We start from the raw sequence: 20,857 nt of genomic DNA on the forward strand, positions 1-20,857 counted from the left end.
AGTGATGCTCGAACAAATAGTCATAAATTGACTACCAGTGAAGATATGACGCTTAAGCAGTAGATTTACCTGCCTATATCATCTTCAAAGGCAAGGTGTATATGGAGACCTGGTTTGAGAATCGAGAAATCCCATCGGATTGGAGAACTGAACTCAGTCCTAATGGATGGATAAGCAATGAAATTGTCCTACACCGGCAACAGAATCATTTTATACCAGCTACTACAGGCCGATCTATAGGCCGATATCGTTTGCTTATTCTAGATGGACATGATAGTCATCTGACACCCCAATTTGATTAAATCAGCTCAGAGAATGTTATTATATCAATCTGCATGCATGTTCAGGCTTCTCATAAGCTTCACCGCTTGATATTTCTTGTTTCTCGTCGTTAAAAAGCGCGTACGGGACTCTGATTAATTCTCAGGTTCGCTCTGGAAATAACCATATCGATAAAGTCGATTTTTTGGAAGCCTATGTTAAGGCCCGTGCGCAGGCCTGTACTAGCAGCAATATCTATAGTGCTTTTAGAGTTACTGGTCTAGCCCTCTAAATCCTGAGCGGGTTTTATCTACGTTGACAGTTCAACTGAATACAACTACCACCCCGGGTAGTAGACCGAGCAATCAGGGCAGTTAAGCGCTTAGAACACCTCATATAACCAAACAATTGAAAAATTCAATAGAAAAATTCAATAGAAAAATACTGAATCAGTTGATTAAATGTGCTGAACGAGCTCTAAATGATGTGGTAACTTTAGAGCATCAAAATGAGGAATATCAGGCTATACATGAAAAGAAGCTTAAAAAGCGGAAGCGCATTACTAAGCAGATTACTTTAGGAGCAGGCCGTATCAGTACAGGAAGCCCGAATCCTAATAGAGCGCAGAAATCATGCAGATGAAGCTATCCAGGCAGACAACAAGGCCTTGTCTACTGAATCAGGCCCTAGGCGCGCTCCACCTAGGTGTTCTGGCTACAATGCACAAGGCCATAGAGTCACGAGCTGCCCGAATCGATAGAATCTATTTTTCTATAGGAATATATATTGATGGTCTCTCGATCATTTTAACTTTTAATATGGCCTGGGGGAGGGGGCGCGGCTCGCTTACCGAATACGTTATAAAAAGACGCCGAATAGAGATTCAGTATACTTAACAACAAATAGACTACCATGTATTCTGTTCAGAACCTAATATCCTGCTTGAGTGAGGTTTCTTTCATGAGTAGTATGGATTGACCATGGAAAGCTGGACGACTGTTAGAACACAAGCATTCGTTTCCAGAAATTTTTAGTTTAATCAGATCAAGAGTGAGCGGTACAAGTGACTAGGCATCATAAAGGATCTCAACTGCTTTTAGTTAGGAATTAAACCAGAGTGCATGGAGTAAAATCAAACAGATCTACAAGCTAGAAAAAAGTTGTTATCGAAAATCATGCCTTATAAATGAGGCGACAAATTTGCAGTGTTTGCATCGTGTCTCAAGGCCGCGATTCACCACTGCATATACTGTTCTTCACCTCACGCGCTTCATCCTACTTAAAGCTATATATATTTCGTGTGCTCTCTTCCTTTCTCACTATAGCGCTGTTCCTGTCTCTGTTGCCGTAATACATTGGAATTCTGGAAGGTCGTGGTACTATCTCGGTCTCTCATCAAACACTTTAGGCCAGATCGAAAACGGTTCAAGGTTGAAACGATGCTGGGAATGACCAGCTTCGTCTTGACACTCTAAACCACTTGTATCAACACGCAATTGGGATTGGGATCTGGGATCAGGCTCTTGCGTGCACCAGGTATTCATAGTCAGGCCTCGGATATGCAAGCATGCAACTTCCTGCCATATTCAAGGTCTAAGCTTATATTGCTTTGCATTTCTTTTATTTGTCTTTAGTTTACTACCACGTCGATTCTATCACAATGTTTACACCTCTTGGGCTATTTAAGGACATCCCCTGTCCTCACGGTCAGGAATGCGGTCTTTTGACTTGCATGTTCTCTCACGAAACCATCAAACCGCCTTCAGAAGTCGACAAAAGTATTAAGAGTGCGAGTTCACAGGAGGAAACTATGCCTGCACAAGAAATCCCACCCGTGAAGAAACCAAGGTTGCAGGCAACAGTCGAAGCTAGTAGGACCAACCTGGAAGATCGGCCCTTGCCTTCGCGCCAGCACGAAACCGGTGGTGGTCAAATAACCGCACCGACAAACAGGATCGGAGACAAGACCCAAATAGCAAGCCAAAGCCCTGCAAAACTTCAGTCGATATCTAGGGGCGTCTCTCCACCTCCTCCAAAAATGGAGCCGCCGACAGCGAAACGCGATGCATCGGCATCTTCAAAACAGGAGCAACGACCTACACTAAGAAAGGCTCCTCACGAGAGTCTGAATCCTAGGATGTTAATGAAAGCACCCGCGTCTCATGGTGTACGGCTGTCTATTTTGACTAAGCTTCATAATGCTATGTCCGCTCTAAATGACAAGATGGCCAAGGACAAAGATAATAAAGATAAAAGCATTATTTTAACCCCCAATGAGCTTATCACAATGGCTCTAGATGAAGAGGAAAAGACGGCCAAGGGGAATGCGAGTGTATACGGCAACGTTATCAAACTCCGTATTGTGAAATTCTCGAAGATGAGCAAAGAAGATTGGGTGAAGGAGGTCAAAGCCCATCTAAATGAGAGATACTACAAGACGGCGCCTGATCAAGGAGAGCAGAAACCGGCTGTCTTTTCAACCGGCCTGAGCGCCAAAGAGGAAATCGCAATTGCAACAAAATTAATCACGCCTCTTGAAGGACTAGAACAATATGGTTATGTGACTAAAGCGCCCACAGAAGAGGAGATTGAGGGTGCCAGGAAAGGGGTTACCGAGTCTAAAGGATGGGAAAAGTGTGATCGTTGTGGTGGACGATTCCAGGTTTTTCCTGGTCGCCGTGAGGATGGTTCGTTGACAACAGGAGGACAGTGCACATATCATCCTGGCAAACCGTTTTACCCTCCAAAAAAACGTACAGACCATATTACCGGACATAAGGAGGCTTATTATACTTGCTGCAATGAGACCCTAGGGACGTCTGCTGGATGCACCAAAGGCGATACCCATGTCTATAAAGTGTCTGAGGCCAAACGGCTAGCATCAATCCTTCAGTTCGAAAAGACCCCGGCGCAGCCAGACAAAGGGCCCCTTCCGCCGGTAGGTTTCGACTGTGAGATGGGATATACCACTCTGGGGCTGGAGCTGATCCGGCTCACTGCCGTTAGCTGGCCTGAGGGCAAAGAACTCCTGGATGTTATTGTTAGGCCTATGGGGGAAATATTGGACTTGAATTCGCGGTTTTCTGGCGTTTTCCCAGAACATTACAAGAACGCGGTCCCTCATGACGACTCAGTCGCAGCAACTGCTTCGTCCGTCCTGGACGATGGGGAGGTAGAGCCAAGGCCTTTGAAGGTGGTAGAATCTCCTGCAATAGCACGGGCCCTACTATTCAAGCTACTGCAACCCGAGACACCTCTTATCGGGCATGCAATTGACAATGACCTCAATGCTTGCCGCATTATTCATCCTACCGTCATTGACACAGTGATCCTTTACCCAGTGGGAGCAGGTCTACCCAACCGCATGGGCCTCAAAACCCTATCTAGAAAGTATCTTGATCGGCACATCCAGACTGGAGGAAACCTCGGCCATGATTCCAAGGAGGACGCGATTGCCACTGGGGACTTAGTCCGGGTCAAGGTTGCAGAAACTTGGAAGTTATTGAAGTCGAAAGGCTGGGTCATCCAGAATGACAGACTTGTGCCTCCACCAGGCGCAACAGATGATACTGGTCCGTTGTGGCGGCTGGGACCCGGTGCCGGACTGAAGAGGACCAGTTCAGCTCTAGGTTAACTGAGGATTCTTACATAGCTTGATTTTGTTATGAGATACCCGACGAGACCCATCTTTTTACGCAGTTTACAAGAGAATAAGGAACAAATGGGTAATAGATGGACTTAATTCAAATCTACTAGTCGTAACGTCATGAGTAGATATAACACTGGAACGTGACTGGTCAGCCATGGAATGCCGCATTTTCAGGTCGAGTCATTCCGATGGGTATCCTATGCCACAAAGCAGTGCAGGAGCGCTCCCGAACAAGCACATCTACACCCTCACAGACCAGACCCAAAGCGCTGACTCTCATTAAGATATTGCTCCCGTCCAAAACTTGCAAGCCCCCTGATGCGAGCGAACTCGAGCCCGGTCGAATTATCTTATTTTCTTGTCCAAGGAGTAATTTACTCCTCATCCTCGTCAGCCTCCTCGCTGGCGACGTTGTAGAAGCGGAGCTCGTAGACACCCTTGGAGGTGGCGACAACACGGAGCCAGTCACGGAGCTGCTGCTTCTTGAGGTACTTCTTGGTCCTGGTTGACTGTTAGTATCCCTACTTCCTGCACCATGTGAAGCATTGAAGTAACTTACAAGTACTTGAGGTAGCGACCAGAGAAGGGGATGTGGGCAACGACCTCGACCTTGCCATCACCAACCTGGGAGATGACAACCTTGTCACCGAGGTTACCAACACGGCCCTCGACCTTGATGCGGTCGTGGAGGAACTTCTCGAAAGCAGAAAGATCGAAGATCTTGTCGCTCACGGGCTGAGAAGCATTGATGATGAACTATTAAGCAAGTATGTTAGCGATTAGATCTTTGATTAGCTTGCGACTCAAAAGTCTATCACGTACCTTCTGGGTAACCTTCTGGGCCTTACGACCACGAGCCTATTCACCCAAATTTTGCGATTAGCCTACTGTTCCATTATGTCGGATCCCCAGGGGGTCCAAGCTGGTTTCCTGCACAAGCTAATGTGAAGAAACCACATGGCAACCCTCTCAGGGGGAACAGCAAAGCAGTTTCAGGATTGAGAACATACAGTAGCGGCGGGAGACATTGTGACTGGTTGGGGGTTATTGACGAGGGATTGTTGGTCGCAAAGAGGTGAGTATCCTGCGCCTTGGACGAAGATAGCAGAGGGATGGAGATCGAAAACTTCTCGCTAGTGGAGCCTTGTGATAATCCAGTCCGCAAGTGCGTGTGGCTAGTCCTGATTGGGAAGCTATCTTAGGGCTCAGATAGCTGATTAGGGCAGGCTCTGGTCATCTGACTTTTGAATGACAGAACCTATGAGAGCCGCCTTCCTAATGCAGTGAATTCCCCTCTCGCTTAACGAGGAGGATGAATGACACTAGTCAACTAGTGCCGCACGGGCCATCAACCCTTTCCTTTAAATACTCTGCAACTCTCCCGCTCTTTAGAATTTTTTTTCTTTTCTTTTCCAGCTCTCTTTGCCTTTTGGCTTAGATCAAGTGTAGTATCTGTTCTTTTCAGTTTAATCTCTGAAAGTGTTCCATAGGAACACAACATTGATTAATCTTATTTTTGGTCTCCGTGGCAGGGCCCCTGTGCTTGCGCATGCCTTGCCGCACAGTGTCATCGGGCTTACACTACCCCCGATAGACGCGAACTCTTTTTCATCAATCCGGTCGGTATACCGCCCGCTTGGAGAAGAAGATTCTAGTCTCATCTGTATTAATCTTCACAATCATTTGAAGTCTATGTATATACTGAGAAATCCATATATAGTACAAATTCAACTTAAGTTGAGAGTCATTGTTCCACGTGATCCTAAAATTTCGCCTTCCAAATCATTCAGATTGCAATCACCATTTAATAATATATTTCACCATTTACGCAACAGCTCCAAGCCGTCATCACCATGGGTTCCGTCGTACTGCCGCACCTGCGTACCGCTTGGCACGTGGACCAAGCCATTCTCTCTGAAGAAGAACGACTTGTAGTATGTACTCAGCCATCGCGTATGGCGATACGCACATACTGATAACGATGGCTACAGGTCATTCGATTTGGCCGAGACCACGATGTCGACTGTAAGCCCCCTCACCATGTGGACATACCAGAGTGATGTCATGTCCTAACTGCCTACAGGCATGCGCCAGGACGAAGTTCTTTTCAAGATCGCTGAACGTGTCAAGAGTAAGTAGCGACCCTCATCCAGTGAGAATATCATAGGAATATATACTATTTTTTTAATACCGTTCTACCACAAACGCGCATACAATGCACATACGAGGATTAAGAAGAAAGAATATAACATTACATCCAGATTTCGCCGTGATCTACCTCTGCGACATCGACGAGGTCCCCGAGTTCAACACCATGTACGAATTATTCGATCCAATGACCATCATGTTCTTCTATAGGAACAAACACATGATGTGTGATTTCGGTACCGGTAACAACAACAAATTGAACTGGGTGCTGGAGGATAAGCAGGAGTTAATTGATATTCTTGAGACGATCTACAAGGGTGCTAAGAAGGGACGGGGTCTCGTGGTTAGCCCGAAGGGTGAGTTGCCCCCTTAGTTGGAAGTGTTTATAAATGGATCCAGGGCTAATTGCTTCATAGATTACTCGACAAGGTACCGGTACTGATTTGCTTTGGTCGTTGGTTGGGTAGAGATGTGCTGCTAGGCTGCTCTGCGGCTGATAATTTTAGAACAATGAAAAAAATGACTGACGTATATGTTCTCAGTGCTTGGTAGTGTTCAGGTATAAAATAAGTGTACATATCCCCTCTGTGCTTAGGTGAGATGTGTTCTTGGGTTGTAATACCTCCGGTAGCAGGTAGCGCGATATTTCTTTCGTATCTCCTTTAGCTCATTTAAGGAAGTCGAATATTTGCACTTGAGCCACAATGATTTTTCAGGGAACGTAGGAATGGAACTTCTAGCTGGGCGAACAGCGCTGGGGACCTTCAACACCGTGAAGCTCAGTATTAGTATCTAGGGTTTTAGTTGCTTTTGGGTCAATAGTATACTCGTTCGAGCCACTATGGTACCATTCCTCTTAAAACCCTATGGAGGTAGAACTTGACTGTCTTTGAGGCTTGGTAGATCACGATATACGATGAACAGGACAGTGTAAACTCATTAAGTAATGTTCTCCTAAGCACTATAAAGAAGGATAAATACAACCTCTAGGCAGAAAATTGCAATTTAAAAAATTCAAAAGAAAAAAGGGGGGGAAATAAGGCAAACAAACAATTGAAATAAAGTAAACTACTTCGGCCCACCTCTTACAAATATGCAAAAGATTTCTAGCTAGATCGCCGGCCTAACAGTGAAGTTTAGCGCTATATGTATATACAGTGTCCACCGGGCGGAAAGCCTCAGGCCCCCACAGCCTAACTCGTCACTTTATTTTTCTCTTCATCTGACGTAACATAATTGACCTCCATCCGATTCCGCCCCAAAGATCCAACCATACAATCAATTATTCCAAACAAAAACGAAGAATAACACATAATCAGAATGATCGACCGCGGCATCTTTGAAAGCCTTCAGTCCAAAATCGACGAGGAGGCCGTCGTCCGTGATGTCCGTGCCAAGGCTTTCCCTGCAAGCTCCAGAAAAGCTCAAAACTGATCGTTACCAGGAACTACATGAGATTGTTCAGACCCTTGCTAGAAATGGTTCGTCCCATCAATCCTGAACTCGTACTTTTCTCCCTTGGGAAAATAGGCGCAGGAGAAGTACAGCTAGAGCTTCAATTAACATGGTCAATGAGCAGGACGTTCCACAACAGCTGTGCTCTCTCGAGCTCATTCTACGCCCTCAAATCACTGTAGGTATTATTTCCCTATGAGATGAAAATACAAAATATACTGATAGAAGCAGTGAAACCCGTCCTGGATGAGGCGACGAAGGAAATCCTCGCTCAGAAAGAGCAAGTCACCCGGCTCAAGGCCTTGGCTGACAAGCACCCGTTCTATAAATACAACGGCGTGTGGACTCGTGAGCTGCAAAATCTGGTTAGTTACCGGACGCCTTCCGAGCGAACCATCATCATGGGACTAATTCGGTTATGGTCAGGTTTCGTCTATTGAGCTCTGTGCCTGGTTGGGCGGGTTTGAGGAGTACAAGAGTGACGGTTCTTCATTTTTGACCATCGAGGAGGTCGGGAAGTTTCTTGATGGTAAGTTTCATGGGTTTACTTCATAGTTGAACGATGGTCGGAATTGAGTTTGTTCTAGGTCATGCTGACGCGTGCGGATAGTTCCTGTGAATCTGAAGGAACAGGATGCTTTCCACCTCACGATTGAAGAGTATCTGCTTGCGCTAATCTCTATGGTTGAGGAACTGGTATGTCTATCTATGTTTGTTTCGTTGAGTTTCGAGAGTATACTGACTTTGGGGAAGTCGCGTCTTGCTGTCAACTCCGTCACCCTTGGGGATTATGCTCGGCCGCTGCAGATTAGCAACTTTATCAAGGATCTGTTTGCTGGGTTCCAGCTCTTGAATCTAAAGAACGATATCCTGCGCAAGAGGAGTGATGGAATCAAGTACAGTGTAAGTTTCCCCTGTACCAGTAAACATATGACTGGTAGCACTAACACCCCCGTGTAGGTCAAAAAGGTTGAGGATGTTGTCTATGATCTATCTTTGCGGAACCTGATCCCCAAGGGCAGTGATGCCGCTTAATTTCTGAATGAAATCACACCATATCTACATTATGCATAATGGCGATACATTCAAAATCCGAAGACATTAGCCCCCCCCCCCTTGATATACAGCGGTGGCCCGAGGTGCATATAACGAGTACTATTAAGATACAAGCAATGAAGTATGGTATCATATATAAATATAAACTCCCAGCCCTTGGAAAGCAGATCACGACAATTTGGCCTGCTCGGAAGATTCTCCCTCCTTAGCCTGAGCTGAAGCAGCAGTTCCATTCTTCTGAGACTTCTCGATCTCTTTGACGATGGTATCCTCCAGCGATTCAGGTTTGGTGGTACTGGCCCAACGACCGACAACCTTACCTTCGGGCGAGATCAGGAACTTCTCGAAGTTCCACTTGATGCGTTTGAGGCCCAGCAGGCCGGGTTGCTGTTCCTTCATCCAGGTCCACAGAGGGGCCGCGTCGTTTCCGTTGACATCCAGCTTGCCCAGCACAGGGAAGGTAACGCCGTAGTTCAGCTGGCAGAAAGACTGGATCTCATCGTTGGAGCCGGGATCTTGGCTGCCAAACTGATTGCAAGGGAATCCGAGGATAATAAAGTCTTCGGGGTACTTGGACTTTAGCTTCTGGTAGAGCTTCTCGAGGCCTTCGAATTGGGGAGTGAAGCCACACTTGGAGGCCGTGTTGACGACGAGAATGGTCTTGCCCTTCAGCGGGGCAAGAGGGAAAGTCTGTCCTTTCTCTTTAAAGAGGGGTTAAGTTAGTGGCAGGTCCATATATGGTATAGAGGGTTGATCGCGAGGTGGACCGGATACGTACTGTCGACGGGTTCAAAGTCGTAGAAGGTAGTTGCGGAAGCCATGGTGCCCGTATGGAATGTCTTCCAGGGAGTTCACTTTTGTTGAACAACGCTTTGCCTTTGAAAATTGAGTAGCTGCGCGGGGCCTAGTAGCGATGAATAATACCTGCGCTGCGAGCTCGCGACAGTATTGGTTATAGGTGTTAGGAGACGGATCGGTGATCTTTGGGATGGTAAACCGCGTTGCACGATAGAAGTAAACGATAAGATAGGTCGCATGCTCTGACGGTGGGGAGGCGAGGTTTTATATCGGATGTTGTTAGATTGGAGGAAGTTTAAGTGTTGGGAGGGGCGCGAGACGGAGGAAGGAAAACGCCGAGCCGGGGATACCTACGATGTCATCATCGTGCTGCGGGTGATTTGCCCGTTTGGTGCCTTAGTCTACGGAATTGCATCTTCCGATTGACTGGATTGGCCATCCTTGTCATCTTTGTCATCCCTTTCAGTCCAGACCCCTCCATTGATCGATCAGTTGAATGCAACTGTCCCCCTATCATTTGGTCGTGGGGTCGGATTAGAAATTAGTTGCGGATTAGTGATCTTTTGTACACGGAGAATGGTATAAAATAAGAATTGGTGATTACTCGATCAAAGCGTGGTGTGTGGATAAACCTTGGCATCGTTTGTTTCCAGAATTCCAAATACTTTACTGAAACAGCCCACATCAGCTCACGGTAGGTAATCTATACCTCGGCAATGTATTCTTATGCCAGAAACCTGCCAAGACTTGTATATACTCTTTTCGTTCACATACGGAAACTCACTGAATGCTGTACTCCTTACTTACTAAGCTTACACATCCACTGAGACATAGATAACTAATTCTAGATTGTGTAGTATCTCGTCGTGAACGTGGTAACCTGACAGCCATCCTCAGGCAGTTGTTTGGTGCTTGAGGCCTGTGCGATAATACTTACCCTAGGTCGACTTCAGTATAGATCGTTCTACTTAGGAAATATCACCTCGATGTCTCCTGATCGAAATCATCGTTACAACACTTAGAGTTGCCCAAAAACTATAATATTGAGGTTACGCGCCTGATTCGATACAGTGATTAGAAGAGGGTGACAACATCACGTTAAACTAGATCCAGTAATATATGGTCACCGGCCACAAGACGACAGTTGAATGCTTAACGCCAAATCTTGGCGGACGGAGCTTCACCAATTCTTTTGAAACTCATATCAGGATACAATCTATATGCCATACCGAAATATATGCCTCTTGAGCTAGCTGAAGGACATGTACCAAGTTTCAATGACCTCGTTTAGCCATCAGCCACACAAGTTCCGACTCTTACAGCCACTGGTAAAGCCTCCTATTCTCAACCAAAGATCAATCGAGCTTGCACGGAGTGTCGTAGTCGGAAGGTTCGCTGTGGTGGTGAGTTTCCATGCGGGAACTGCAAGTGGTACAGAGTAGAAGGAAGATGCGAGTTCCCGCACCGTTCGAAACGGCATACCGTTTCGGTCAAGTACACAGCTACTTTGGTTTTAATCCTATCTAATAACGTGCTGACTTTGGCCAAGATAGCCGAAGCATCAATAAAAGATCTGAAACTATCAACACACTATCCTGCAGAAACTTTTCCCTTCAACTTCAATTCACTCCCTTGTCAATCTCGAGAGAGAGGAATTATTGCAAGTTATCGCAGCCGAAGGATCAGGGCAGGATGCCGCTACAGTAACTGTGCCAAATCCTACCGTCACTAGAGAGAGTGACCATAGTGAAGAAGACCAGCATCTGGAAGAGAACCACTAAGGGCGCATCGAATGTATCAATGGTCTGTCACTCTCGTTTGGTTGTCAGCAGACTAGCCAAGGGGTATCGACTATCAGGATTATCTTACATCTCATTATTGAGTGATAGCCCACAGTAAGAGCAATACTCTACAGGAAGAAATCTCGCTCGACATCCCGGCACCAACTGTTCTTCCATTCGCAAGGGCCTGAGGAGGCAGGTAGATTAGCGCCAGCTAGCATAATCGATGAGAAGGCCTGCATAGATGCGTATTTTGAGATTGCCAATGCTATAGCTCCGATGCTTGACGAAATTGAATTTCGCAGAGTGTATAACAGCGGACACCGGAAAGATGCTGGTTGGCTTGCCCCCGCAACATGGTACACGTCGTGGGCTCGATTGCTACTAGCAAGGAGGGAAGTTGATATACACATGCGTATTACGAGACTGTACGGCAACGTATCGGTCTCGAATGCTTTGGATCCGCGTCTATTGAGAATTTGCAGGCTTTGTGTCTCTTAGGGGGTACAATCTACACTACCGAAACACACCAAATATGGCCAGCGCCGTTTTAGGCGCTGCATTCCGAATACCAACCCCACTTGCTCTTCATAAGGAGCCTTTCGAGGATAGTGCAGCTCAATAGGACTCGGGTAAGCGCCTGTCAAGCATCGAAAAGCGACGTCGCACATGGTGGAGCCTCTTCTGTCTGGATACATGGGCTTCAATGACTCTCGGGGGGGCAACACTTGGCAGATGGGATCCGAGTACAATGGATATCTTACCTCCGGGATTTGATGAGGACCAAAGCTGTGAGGATATCATTGTCGTCACATAACGTGGTATTTTGCGATTAGCTACTCAAATTCAGGAAAGTTTAGCTCAATTTGGACCGCTAATGATTGCGGAGATCAAGCAATTTGATACTACTCTCAGAGGCTGGTACGAACAGGTCTTGAAAGTTGTTCCTTTAGAGCATTACCCTGAGGGTTTCATTGTTGCCAGAGACTACATGCGTAATCTCTATATGAACACTCGAATTCTTTTATTCCAATCTATACCCCTATATCATGTGGAATAGAAGACAATATTTGAGAATTTGTCTTCAGATGACAAAGGCGCTATCATCGCTTGCCAAAAATTGAGCCTTGAGGCTATAAACAATATTATATGTCTTACACTACCCAACTCGTTCTGGGTATGGGGTAGTGGCTGGTGTCTCTCCCAAGCTTGCCTCGTCCCTTTGTTGACATTGCTAGCCTACCCTTGTCAATCAGAAAACGTGTCTTGCCACCAAGAAATTGAGCAAGCTCTTGCAGTGTTCAAGTCATACATACCCCGGGATGCAGCTGCAAAACGGTTGCATTATGTTGCTGAGAGCATTTATGATGCCAGCAAAACCGTCACAAGCTTTGAGATGAGTGGGGATGTTTTGACAGCATCTGGGGCAATCAATAGAATTTGGAACACAGCAATTAAATGGTATCCGAACAACCAAAAGACATTTTGATAACCCAACGCGGGGATGTATTAATGATAAGTACATTTATTCCTTGGTAATTGCTTCCCCGTGGGGAGGGACTGCATTCAGATGTCAGGGTGCTATAAAATGTCCTCCTGAGTTGACTGATTGATATAAGCCATGCGAGCAGAAAGCATACCTAAGTCAAAAGCAAACAAGGACCAAAATGTGACCCATCCAGAGCTCCTGCATTTGGAGCCAGTTATGTCAGATGGCAAAGTGCAAGGAGAACCGCTTAACCATCCAGAAGTTATCGAAAGAAACCGGCCCGATCCGTGGGGCTTACGGTACAGGAGGCTATATCTTGTCTCTGCTTTTAGTCTTCCTGTGTTCGACTATGAATGGTAAGCGCATTTTCGTAACTGTGACAGGCAGCTAATGCTTGGTATGGGATACGACACGAGTCTCTGGGCTCTATCAATGCTCTTCCTAATAATACCGAGCAGTATAACCTTCCTAAGCAAGGCTCCGTGAGCACTGGGATTGTTTTCTCTATCTTCCAGGTCTGGGGTAGTTGTTCATACTGCATAGGTCCAAAAGCTGACCAGACACAATCAGATCGGCCAAATGGCAGGTGCATCGTCAGCTTTGATACGCGTTTATTTACATGTTCGGCGTTGTGTTCGTTTTCTCTTTCACCTCCATGCAGCCTATATACCCTAGTGAGGTCATGTCCAATGATATGCGGGCCAAGGGTATGGGGACATTCAAACTCACGGCTGGTGGCGCCGGCTTCATTGGCACCTTTGCGGCACCAGTGGCTTTGGCAGATGTACGTTGGCAGCAATCCTTACCGGATAATAAATAGGTTCTCCTTGTATCAAAGACAACTGCTGATCGGGACAAATAATCATAGATCGGGTATTGGTTCTATGTCTTCTTTGTCTTTTGGGGCAGCTTTGAATTTGTTTTCGTCTATTTCATTTTTGCCGAGACCAAGGGCCGCACCCTAGAGGAGCTAGATGATGTATCTGAAGCTTCAAATTTTCGCAAGGCAAGTCTCAACATTTCAACTTGACGTCGCCGTGTTGAAGGATTCGTAGAAAGGACGGACTAACGAGGCCAAGTTACATTGAAGACCGCAGCCTCCTATCCATGGCTAGGGGGAAGACAAGTCTAAATTCTAGATAGCCCGAAGTGTACAAGTCAAGTCAATCTGACCCTCCGCCTGCTTCGTAATCATTGATGGTTTTAGGATATTTGCAGAATCCCTCCCTGTTTAATCGCATTGAGCTCCTCCTTCCCTAGCGGATCTCTCTTGGCAAAGCTTTTTGACTTGCGTTCCGTAGCGCTCATCGCCGTGATGTCAAAGCGGTTCCCTCCAATCTTGGATTTCCCTTGCTGTCCATAACGTTCCTCATATTGTTTAAAGACGGCACCCCAGCCCCAAGGGTCGTTTCCAGCACGTGGTAGGCTAACGTCATCCAAATCATCAACACAACTGTCAATATCAGATGGGCCGCGCAGTTGAATGTTGTATTTCTTAGCGTAAGCCGAAATCTTTGCATCCGCGTCATGGAAATTTGCGACCTTGTTCGACTTGTCGTCATTTCCTTCGGCAATACCGTACTGGCGCATGTCGGACGTGGTGCATATGTACAACGCCATGACCATTCCGAGGTTTTTGATTTCAGAGTCAGGACCAAGAAGACCCTGGGACTCTAGCTTGGCAAGCATGGTGAGGAACATGGCCCCAATGAGGCAGAATGTATCATTTGCACAATCCCCGTCATCGACCCTACAAATATTAGGACAGACTCATCTAGTAAAGTGGAAATGTGAACGTACGATGTCATGGGTGCTATCGCATCGCCATTCAAGAAGAGACTCATTGCCTCGCAGACTGCCCACTGCTCTTTCCAGTTGCCACTTGCCTCCACAAAATCGAGGACCAGGTTTTGCACAACCTCGACGACACCATAGCCTGTAAAGTCATTATATACATACATACCGAAAAGGTCCGGGTTGCGTGAATCCGCATGGACGTGCTGGTTTGCTAACTTCCGTAGGCCCGCTCTCGTGACAACCCAGGGATGCTCTGAATGATCTAAGACAGGCTTATTGCAAAAGCATTTGTTACCACCGTCGCAGCGGACTTTAGACTTGGTGGCTTCTGCCGGCTCTCCATCTGCATCCGAGTCTACATCTGATCGCTCGTCTTCTTCGTCTTCATCATCGGGTGAACAAAAAGAGACGTACGAGAATGCGTAATCATAGTCTTTTTTCACGAACCCAGAATAGTCAGCATCAAGGTTGGCAGAGACGCAAGCCGCTGACCAGCGATTGCTACGTGGCTTTGGTTGTGGCGACGCGTCGTTGCTGGTCTTAGGGTTCTTAGATTGACCGGATTGTGGCTCAAAACCCGAACTAGCGCGCTTACGAGGCATAATCAGATTATGGTAGGATTGTTGTGATGTGAGGAGTATATGTATATTCAGTGGACAGAGGAAGGTTGGGTAAAATTTTGCAAGTCGAGGAACGAGGTTGATTTGAACGCGTTTCTTTATACGCATAAACAAATTTAATAAAAGTGTGTATTAACGTGACACCATGTGACAGGTCACTTTAGTTGAGTATACTAATTACATCATGTCAGACTATCTAGATATATCGTGGGCTGTTATAACATTAGTGTCATTAGGGCCTTTTCCTCTGGATCCTGTTAAGCATTCGGTCTTCTCCCAATTTAACCAGTTGTTTAAGGCGAGCATACGATTTGGTACTTCACAACTGATAAGTATGTTTAGATGGAATGGACGTTTCCTGGCTATTCTTGTCTATGTTGGAGGCCCTCCACCTCGTGATGTCTTACACCAATAGAAAACATTTGTATAGATGACCTTCCCTTAACAGGCTAAGCATACCTTCAGGTGGTACGGACAGTACTAGTTCCTAGTATCTTCCTTACTCACCTAACCCTACATCTTGATCCTATATAATGTATACTAAACAGAGTATTCCGTAGGCAGCCACCGGATCCGCATAGGCAAAAAGAGATTCCCTTTCTCAAACTGATATTACCAAGCATACCATCAGTTAGTCCGTTAGCCTGGATCACGTAATCCCCATGGATGCGTGGAAAGAAATCAAAAGTATGAAATCATAGGGTTTGGGATTGTCTTGACTGTTAAGGTCTGTCCCCTATAGCCCAGGTTTCTTCAGGTAGAGGCGCATACCATGGAATATAGATAAGTCCCGTGGTAGACCGATGCGAAGCTTTCTTCAGTAAAACAATTGCATTCTAATATTATCTCTATATGTAGACCCCTTTCTTCATGTCACTAGACATTTTCCACAGATACTCACGATATATGTCATGCACTTTGCCATCCTCCTCAACTATACTGCTTAAACGGCCTCCTTGGACGGTTATAAGCAGACAGTATACGTATCTCAAGTTATCTAGAATACAGCATAGACTAGGCGGACTGCCCCAAGATAGTATCCCAGCTTTGTATGAAACACTTGTATTCCCCAAGTAGTCAATCTGTATAGGGAATTTAGTACCCATAATCAGAGAGAATTGATGGTCCATACTTACAAGCGGGCGCACTATCTTCCCCCTCTGCCTCCATTATGAATAGTCATAGGTATTTATACGAAGAACGACTCTTACTAACTAATCTTCTTTTGGATCTAAATATCTTGGTAATATCTACAAGCAAACAACAGATAGAGGGGTGAATTCATACATCATACCCCAGAAAGTAAAGAGGTGGGGAGGGGAAGGTGTGAGATTTTTGAGGTCAATGGTGCTTGTACTTTATATTATCGGTTCTTCATACCATATCCATGCCTTATCATTTCCTTCCTATGCTCTGAAAGCTAGCACTGGCAGATGAATAGAAAGGTTCATGAACAGTTCGCCTGATATTTTTTGGTTCTCGAATTGGTAGATAAAATTATATGCAGGATAAGGTGTCGGACATCTCGAATCCGATACATCCTTATGAGCTTAGGCACACATATGATAGATGACACACATTGTAGCGAATATACACTACAGGGAGTCCCCGCTTCTGCATCCCTATCTGGGGTCTCAAGCAGATATAATGCTAGAACGCCCGGGGGCTCTCCGAGCAATGCTAACTAGACCTTCCAGGTCGAGTTGGGGGATCCACTCACGCTCCCCCATCCACCCCGGGCGCCGTTTCTCCCATCGACACCAATGAGCCTCATTGTATGACACTAGAGAATATGCTCGAACTCATACTCTCATGGAGAATGTCTAGCCGATCGCAACTCCGACGTTCGTCATTGGTTGAGAAAGAACCCATAATCCTAGCCGTTGCATGATTTCTATCCGTTCTCAGCCAATGCGAGACAGAAATATTATCCATTACGATCTTGGGTTCATTTCTCCAACCCCTCAGCTTCCAACACGTCCACATCCAACTCCTCCATAACGCCCAAAACGACTCCCAAGCTTTCCATGAACCCATTCACAGCCACACGCAGCATCCGGTTTGTGGTTGCACGATATGTGATCTCCAGTACAGTCTTTGCCTCTCCGGTATCTGTTTGGTTTCCCTTGGGGCTGGTTACGGTCATGTTACGTTGGACGAACGGGGATAGTTCGGTATCAACTTCGGTGGCACGGAGGGCAGATGTAGCGAGGCGGTTTGTAGGGAGGGGGAGGGAGATTGTCCTATTGTGTGCGGTATATTAGACTTTCTGTATCTTAATCGGAGGCGGGGGAGGGTATTGTGAGGGTCACGTACAGAGTGTAGGGAAATTCGGTGTTTTTTGTTTCGGTGGAAGCCATTATTTCCGAAGGCTGCTAACCGCATGGGTTTATATGAGCAAGCGGTCGATAATGTAGAATGGGGGTCTGAAGAGAACGATCGAAATGCGTGGAGTTGAAATTCAATTGAACAATTGAAGCCAAAGTGGGGGTGACCTTTGGATGAGTCAGCACATTCAACTTCGTTATTCTTTCTGCGAGGAGTGTATCATCCAAAGCCGCACGAGTTAGTTACAGTTATACAGGCTTACTTTTATTTTTCAATATTGAAAGCAATGATAGGTCCTAGAAGTCAATGATAGGTCCTAGAAGTTCAACATATTTTTAGCCGTTATCCGCATGGGTACTAGAAAATGTACTGACTGTAGATGTAAATATATATATATGTATCGATCAATGTTAAACTCTCGATTTTTTAACAGCTAGACAACGCAGCTGTTGCGACCAGAACATGGTATTAATCAAATTATTACTTGAACAACTTTATTATGAGCCTTCACAATATTAAGACTGATACATAACCGGGATTGAATCGGCCAGCTTTTGGCAGGAATACTAAATAGCCTTGAACCAATCCTCTAGCTATTGTAGCATAAATATGAACATCTTTCTTTCTAGAAAAAGGGGTCGAAGCTTTTTGCCAAATCAAAGGATATGGTAGGTATCAAATTGGGGACGTGGAATTAGAAATTATGGACTAAAGCCTTCACTGTACTGTACAAGAGCCTCCCCTCATTCCCAAATGCTCATGTTGTTGTCTAGCTAGGGTTATAGCGTCGATGTACTCTCATTGCCGTAACTCCGTGGGTTTCCCCAACAGAAGTTTTATATGAAGCGCTTCGCACATTCCTTCCCATGATATTCGTGAGAGGAAGCATGAATCGCCGAGATAGTCTCTTTACAGAACGAGACCAAGGATGCTGCCGACAAGAGGGAGGTTGTCTGGGTTATAATTAGTGATGTTTCCAGAAAGTCTGACTTGTTGCTCTTACCGAGGTGGACGAGGTCAAGGATGTGCTCAACACCAGCAGTGTCGATGGTTTCTAAGTCAGGTTCAGCCAATCTCCTTTTATTATCAGAATAAGGTCACATCTTACCAGCCTTAATCTGGCTGATCAGGTTCGTAGCAACACCAGTCAGCTGGCCAACCTGGCGCTTGACACCGACGGCTATTTCTGATTAGCCCCTGTCACTGTCAAGATTGAAAGCAAAACGTACCACCGGTGGCGCCAGCAAGGGTGTTCTTGACAGTGCCCTCGACGGTACCAACAGCTCCATCAACGGTTCCAACCACAGGCTTAGTGACACCGTCAACGGTGGAAGTCACAGGCGAAGCGACATTGCCAACGGTGCTGAGCTCGTTTCCAACTATGTCGCGCTGGCAGACAGCACTGGTGAGCTGGCCCAGCTGGCCCTGAACCTGCTTAAGAACTGATGATACAAAAGTTAGCTAGCTTATCTGCCATACAAGACATTGGAACATCAAGTAGAGTGATGACATACCATCCTGGACCTGGACGAGGTCACCGACGTTGGCGCCCTTGAGGACGCCACCAAGAAGACCGTCGATGTTTCCAAGAACGTCGGTGAGCTGGGTCAAAGTGGGCTGGAGAGAAGCGGTAGGAACAGCAGCGGCAGAAGCAGCGCTGACAGCAGCAAGGGAGGCAACAAGTCCGGTGAACTTCATTGTGGAGAGTTAGAATTAGTGTGGATAAGAGATTAAGAATGACTTTGCTTGTTCTTGACGTGAACGAGTGGACGCTGAAGAGCAGGCTTTGAAAAGGAATGACTGGAATGAGTGAGCTTGTCTGATGAGAGAAGGTAAAGGAAGCCCGGAAGCAGAGTTCAGTCCCCATTATATACTGTCCTTCTCCCCGATCAGGGGCAACAGCACGAGGGACAAGGAACCCGGATGGCGACTATCATTATTCATTAGTGTGTTCGATGAAGTTGGGTCAAATAATGATCAACATGAACAGTCTCGCTTTCTACCCGTCCATTCCAATTCTTTTAGTGATCTAATTGGGCCAACATTGGCACCAATACCACAAACTCCATACAAGAACATGAGGTATGAGTCCAAGCTTAAAGCAAATAAACTTCAACGACAGGGAAGGCGTCCAATTGGTTCAGCAGCCGCGTTTTTCTCCGCCATGAGGATTACTAGGCTTATTGACCGCATACTGAAGGGTAGGCTCGGATGGGCACAAGATTGAGGCCATAGTGGATTGGCTGCCGACTGCCTGGCAATGGGCTTCGCCTCGTCGACAGTGCATTGTATTCACGAGTCTTAATCCGCCATATTCCAGTCTTCTAAGAATAATAACTTCAATAGTAAGAGGCCCACATACCACTTAGATAGTTTTTGAGTCCTGAACTCTCCCACCTCCCGAGAACTGAAGTGGACTATGTGGGGAGCCCAGTCCCAGGGAGATAATCTTGATCTTTCATCAATGGTTGGTATAAGCCCTAATCAAATACGGAGTACAACTGCTCACAAGACAAAGCAGCCATCAGAGTCTGCAAGCAACGAGCATAGGAATAATGGTCCGCAACTTAAACGTCACTTACGCTGGTAACTCAAACCTTAACTGGAAATAGTGCCATCTTAGCTGGAAGATCGGCGGTTCTCTGCTGTCGCCACTCCCAGCAGTTGAGACTTGCGCAAAGGTGTTAAGACCAGTATGGGGGTTTACATAATTTCGCCAGTGGTTGGCTGATAATCCGTTGCTCATTTGCACCTTTCAATTTATATCGGTTTGAAGCCACGCTGTAGGGGCTCACATGAACATGGCAGTCTGTTCATCAGTCTGTTTTTGTGGTGTGCAGGATATACAACGTTTACAACACGGCACTTTAGCAATCCCCCGCCCCTGCCGATCACATCCACTTGCCAATCTTTATGGGGACGATAAATTAAAACATTGCAAACGTACCCTGTGATTGCCAAATTGCGCCTTTTTTCGCCCTCCACTGATCATCTCTCGTGAAACTCGAATTTGGTCGCTGCCCGCAAATTACTTTCCCGTTCTAGGTGGACCCACTGGCATACAAAGTATATATATCTCACTCCAGAGCAGGCAGTAATAATATCTCCCCGACCTGTCCCTGAGAAGATGAACAGGATTTCTTGGCCAAGGTCTTTTGAGGTAGATCGATCATGTACCCTGGAAAATTACAAAAAAAGATCCCAACAGGGTAAGGGGATGCTACCGCATGTTTGAGTACCGTAACGGCTGCTCCCTTTCGTACTCCTAGAGGTATATGGAGATTAGTGATACAAAGTATTTCGGAACCAGAGTTGATATAATATCGAATTCAACTATCAATCGACTAAAAAGACACAGTGATAGCGCTGTCTAGTAAGATTGTCTTATTCTCGTGGCATAGGATAAGTAGGATATATCCCATGGGTTGCATGAAGGTCAGTATGAATAAGTGGACGATTGTGATCTTAACTTAGA

General features: G+C 46.0%; 9 protein-coding genes across 9 annotated transcripts; 4 read left to right on the forward strand and 5 right to left on the reverse strand.

Annotated features, from left to right (window-relative positions):
- Window positions 1-1,528: 1,528 nt before the first annotated feature.
- On the forward strand, window positions 1,529-3,897 carry rex3 (putative RNA exonuclease Rex3; the record flags this gene model as incomplete). The annotated part of the gene is made up of 1 exon (XM_032042157.1): window positions 1,529-3,897. Exon 1 carries the CDS (start codon window positions 1,922-1,924, stop codon window positions 3,893-3,895), a length of 1,974 nt encoding a protein of 657 aa, XP_031899547.1. The 5' UTR covers window positions 1,529-1,921.
- Window positions 3,898-3,983: 86 nt separating this feature from the next.
- Window positions 3,984-5,049, reverse strand: BDW43DRAFT_278353 (60S ribosomal protein eL22). Its single transcript, XM_032042158.1, has 4 exons — window positions 4,921-5,049; window positions 4,733-4,768; window positions 4,470-4,666; window positions 3,984-4,411 (listed from the first exon to the last, which is right to left on the reverse strand). Exons 1-4 carry the CDS (start codon window positions 4,936-4,938, stop codon window positions 4,285-4,287), a joined length of 378 nt encoding a protein of 125 aa, XP_031899548.1. The 5' UTR covers window positions 4,939-5,049; the 3' UTR covers window positions 3,984-4,284.
- Window positions 5,050-5,479: 430 nt separating this feature from the next.
- On the forward strand, window positions 5,480-6,974 carry BDW43DRAFT_278358 (DIM1 family thioredoxin-like protein). The gene is made up of 6 exons (XM_032042159.1): window positions 5,480-5,529; window positions 5,631-5,844; window positions 5,902-5,935; window positions 5,994-6,041; window positions 6,172-6,414; window positions 6,475-6,974. The coding sequence occupies exons 2-6, from the start codon at window positions 5,764-5,766 to the stop codon at window positions 6,498-6,500; spliced, it is 432 nt and encodes a 143-aa protein (XP_031899549.1). The 5' UTR covers window positions 5,480-5,529; window positions 5,631-5,763; the 3' UTR covers window positions 6,501-6,974.
- On the forward strand, window positions 6,953-8,643 carry BDW43DRAFT_102023 (translin). The gene is made up of 8 exons (XM_032037772.1): window positions 6,953-7,444; window positions 7,503-7,539; window positions 7,638-7,691; window positions 7,745-7,878; window positions 7,940-8,042; window positions 8,124-8,209; window positions 8,267-8,416; window positions 8,474-8,643. Exons 1-8 carry the CDS (start codon window positions 7,379-7,381, stop codon window positions 8,546-8,548), a joined length of 705 nt encoding a protein of 234 aa, XP_031899550.1. The 5' UTR covers window positions 6,953-7,378; the 3' UTR covers window positions 8,549-8,643.
- BDW43DRAFT_102028 (glutathione peroxidase) lies at window positions 8,606-9,559 on the reverse strand. Its single transcript, XM_032037773.1, has 2 exons — window positions 9,348-9,559; window positions 8,606-9,270 (listed from the first exon to the last, which is right to left on the reverse strand). The coding sequence occupies exons 1-2, from the start codon at window positions 9,388-9,390 to the stop codon at window positions 8,738-8,740; spliced, it is 576 nt and encodes a 191-aa protein (XP_031899551.1). The 5' UTR covers window positions 9,391-9,559; the 3' UTR covers window positions 8,606-8,737.
- Window positions 9,560-13,171: 3,612 nt separating this feature from the next.
- On the forward strand, window positions 13,172-13,500 carry BDW43DRAFT_278379 (uncharacterized protein). The gene has a single exon (XM_032042160.1). It carries the CDS (start codon window positions 13,257-13,259, stop codon window positions 13,455-13,457), a length of 201 nt encoding a protein of 66 aa, XP_031899552.1. The 5' UTR covers window positions 13,172-13,256; the 3' UTR covers window positions 13,458-13,500.
- Window positions 13,501-13,535: 35 nt separating this feature from the next.
- On the reverse strand, window positions 13,536-15,130 carry BDW43DRAFT_278381 (uncharacterized protein). Its single transcript, XM_032042161.1, has 2 exons — window positions 14,438-15,130; window positions 13,536-14,387 (listed from the first exon to the last, which is right to left on the reverse strand). The coding sequence occupies exons 1-2, from the start codon at window positions 15,034-15,036 to the stop codon at window positions 13,841-13,843; spliced, it is 1,146 nt and encodes a 381-aa protein (XP_031899553.1). The 5' UTR covers window positions 15,037-15,130; the 3' UTR covers window positions 13,536-13,840.
- Window positions 15,131-16,548: 1,418 nt separating this feature from the next.
- Window positions 16,549-17,574, reverse strand: BDW43DRAFT_278382 (CTAG/PCC1 family protein). The gene is made up of 2 exons (XM_032042162.1): window positions 17,371-17,574; window positions 16,549-17,297 (listed from the first exon to the last, which is right to left on the reverse strand). The coding sequence occupies exons 1-2, from the start codon at window positions 17,412-17,414 to the stop codon at window positions 17,003-17,005; spliced, it is 339 nt and encodes a 112-aa protein (XP_031899554.1). The 5' UTR covers window positions 17,415-17,574; the 3' UTR covers window positions 16,549-17,002.
- A 444-nt stretch (window positions 17,575-18,018) lies between these two features.
- On the reverse strand, window positions 18,019-19,194 carry BDW43DRAFT_278384 (uncharacterized protein). The gene is made up of 5 exons (XM_032042163.1): window positions 18,897-19,194; window positions 18,612-18,824; window positions 18,491-18,562; window positions 18,386-18,436; window positions 18,019-18,335 (listed from the first exon to the last, which is right to left on the reverse strand). Exons 1-5 carry the CDS (start codon window positions 19,078-19,080, stop codon window positions 18,292-18,294), a joined length of 564 nt encoding a protein of 187 aa, XP_031899555.1. The 5' UTR covers window positions 19,081-19,194; the 3' UTR covers window positions 18,019-18,291.
- Between the last annotated feature and the right edge of the window lie 1,663 nt (window positions 19,195-20,857).

Source organism: Aspergillus alliaceus (genome assembly GCF_009176365.1).
Source record: "Aspergillus alliaceus strain CBS 536.65 unplaced genomic scaffold BDW43scaffold_26, whole genome shotgun sequence".
Classification (NCBI taxonomy): domain Eukaryota; kingdom Fungi; phylum Ascomycota; class Eurotiomycetes; order Eurotiales; family Aspergillaceae; genus Aspergillus; species Aspergillus alliaceus.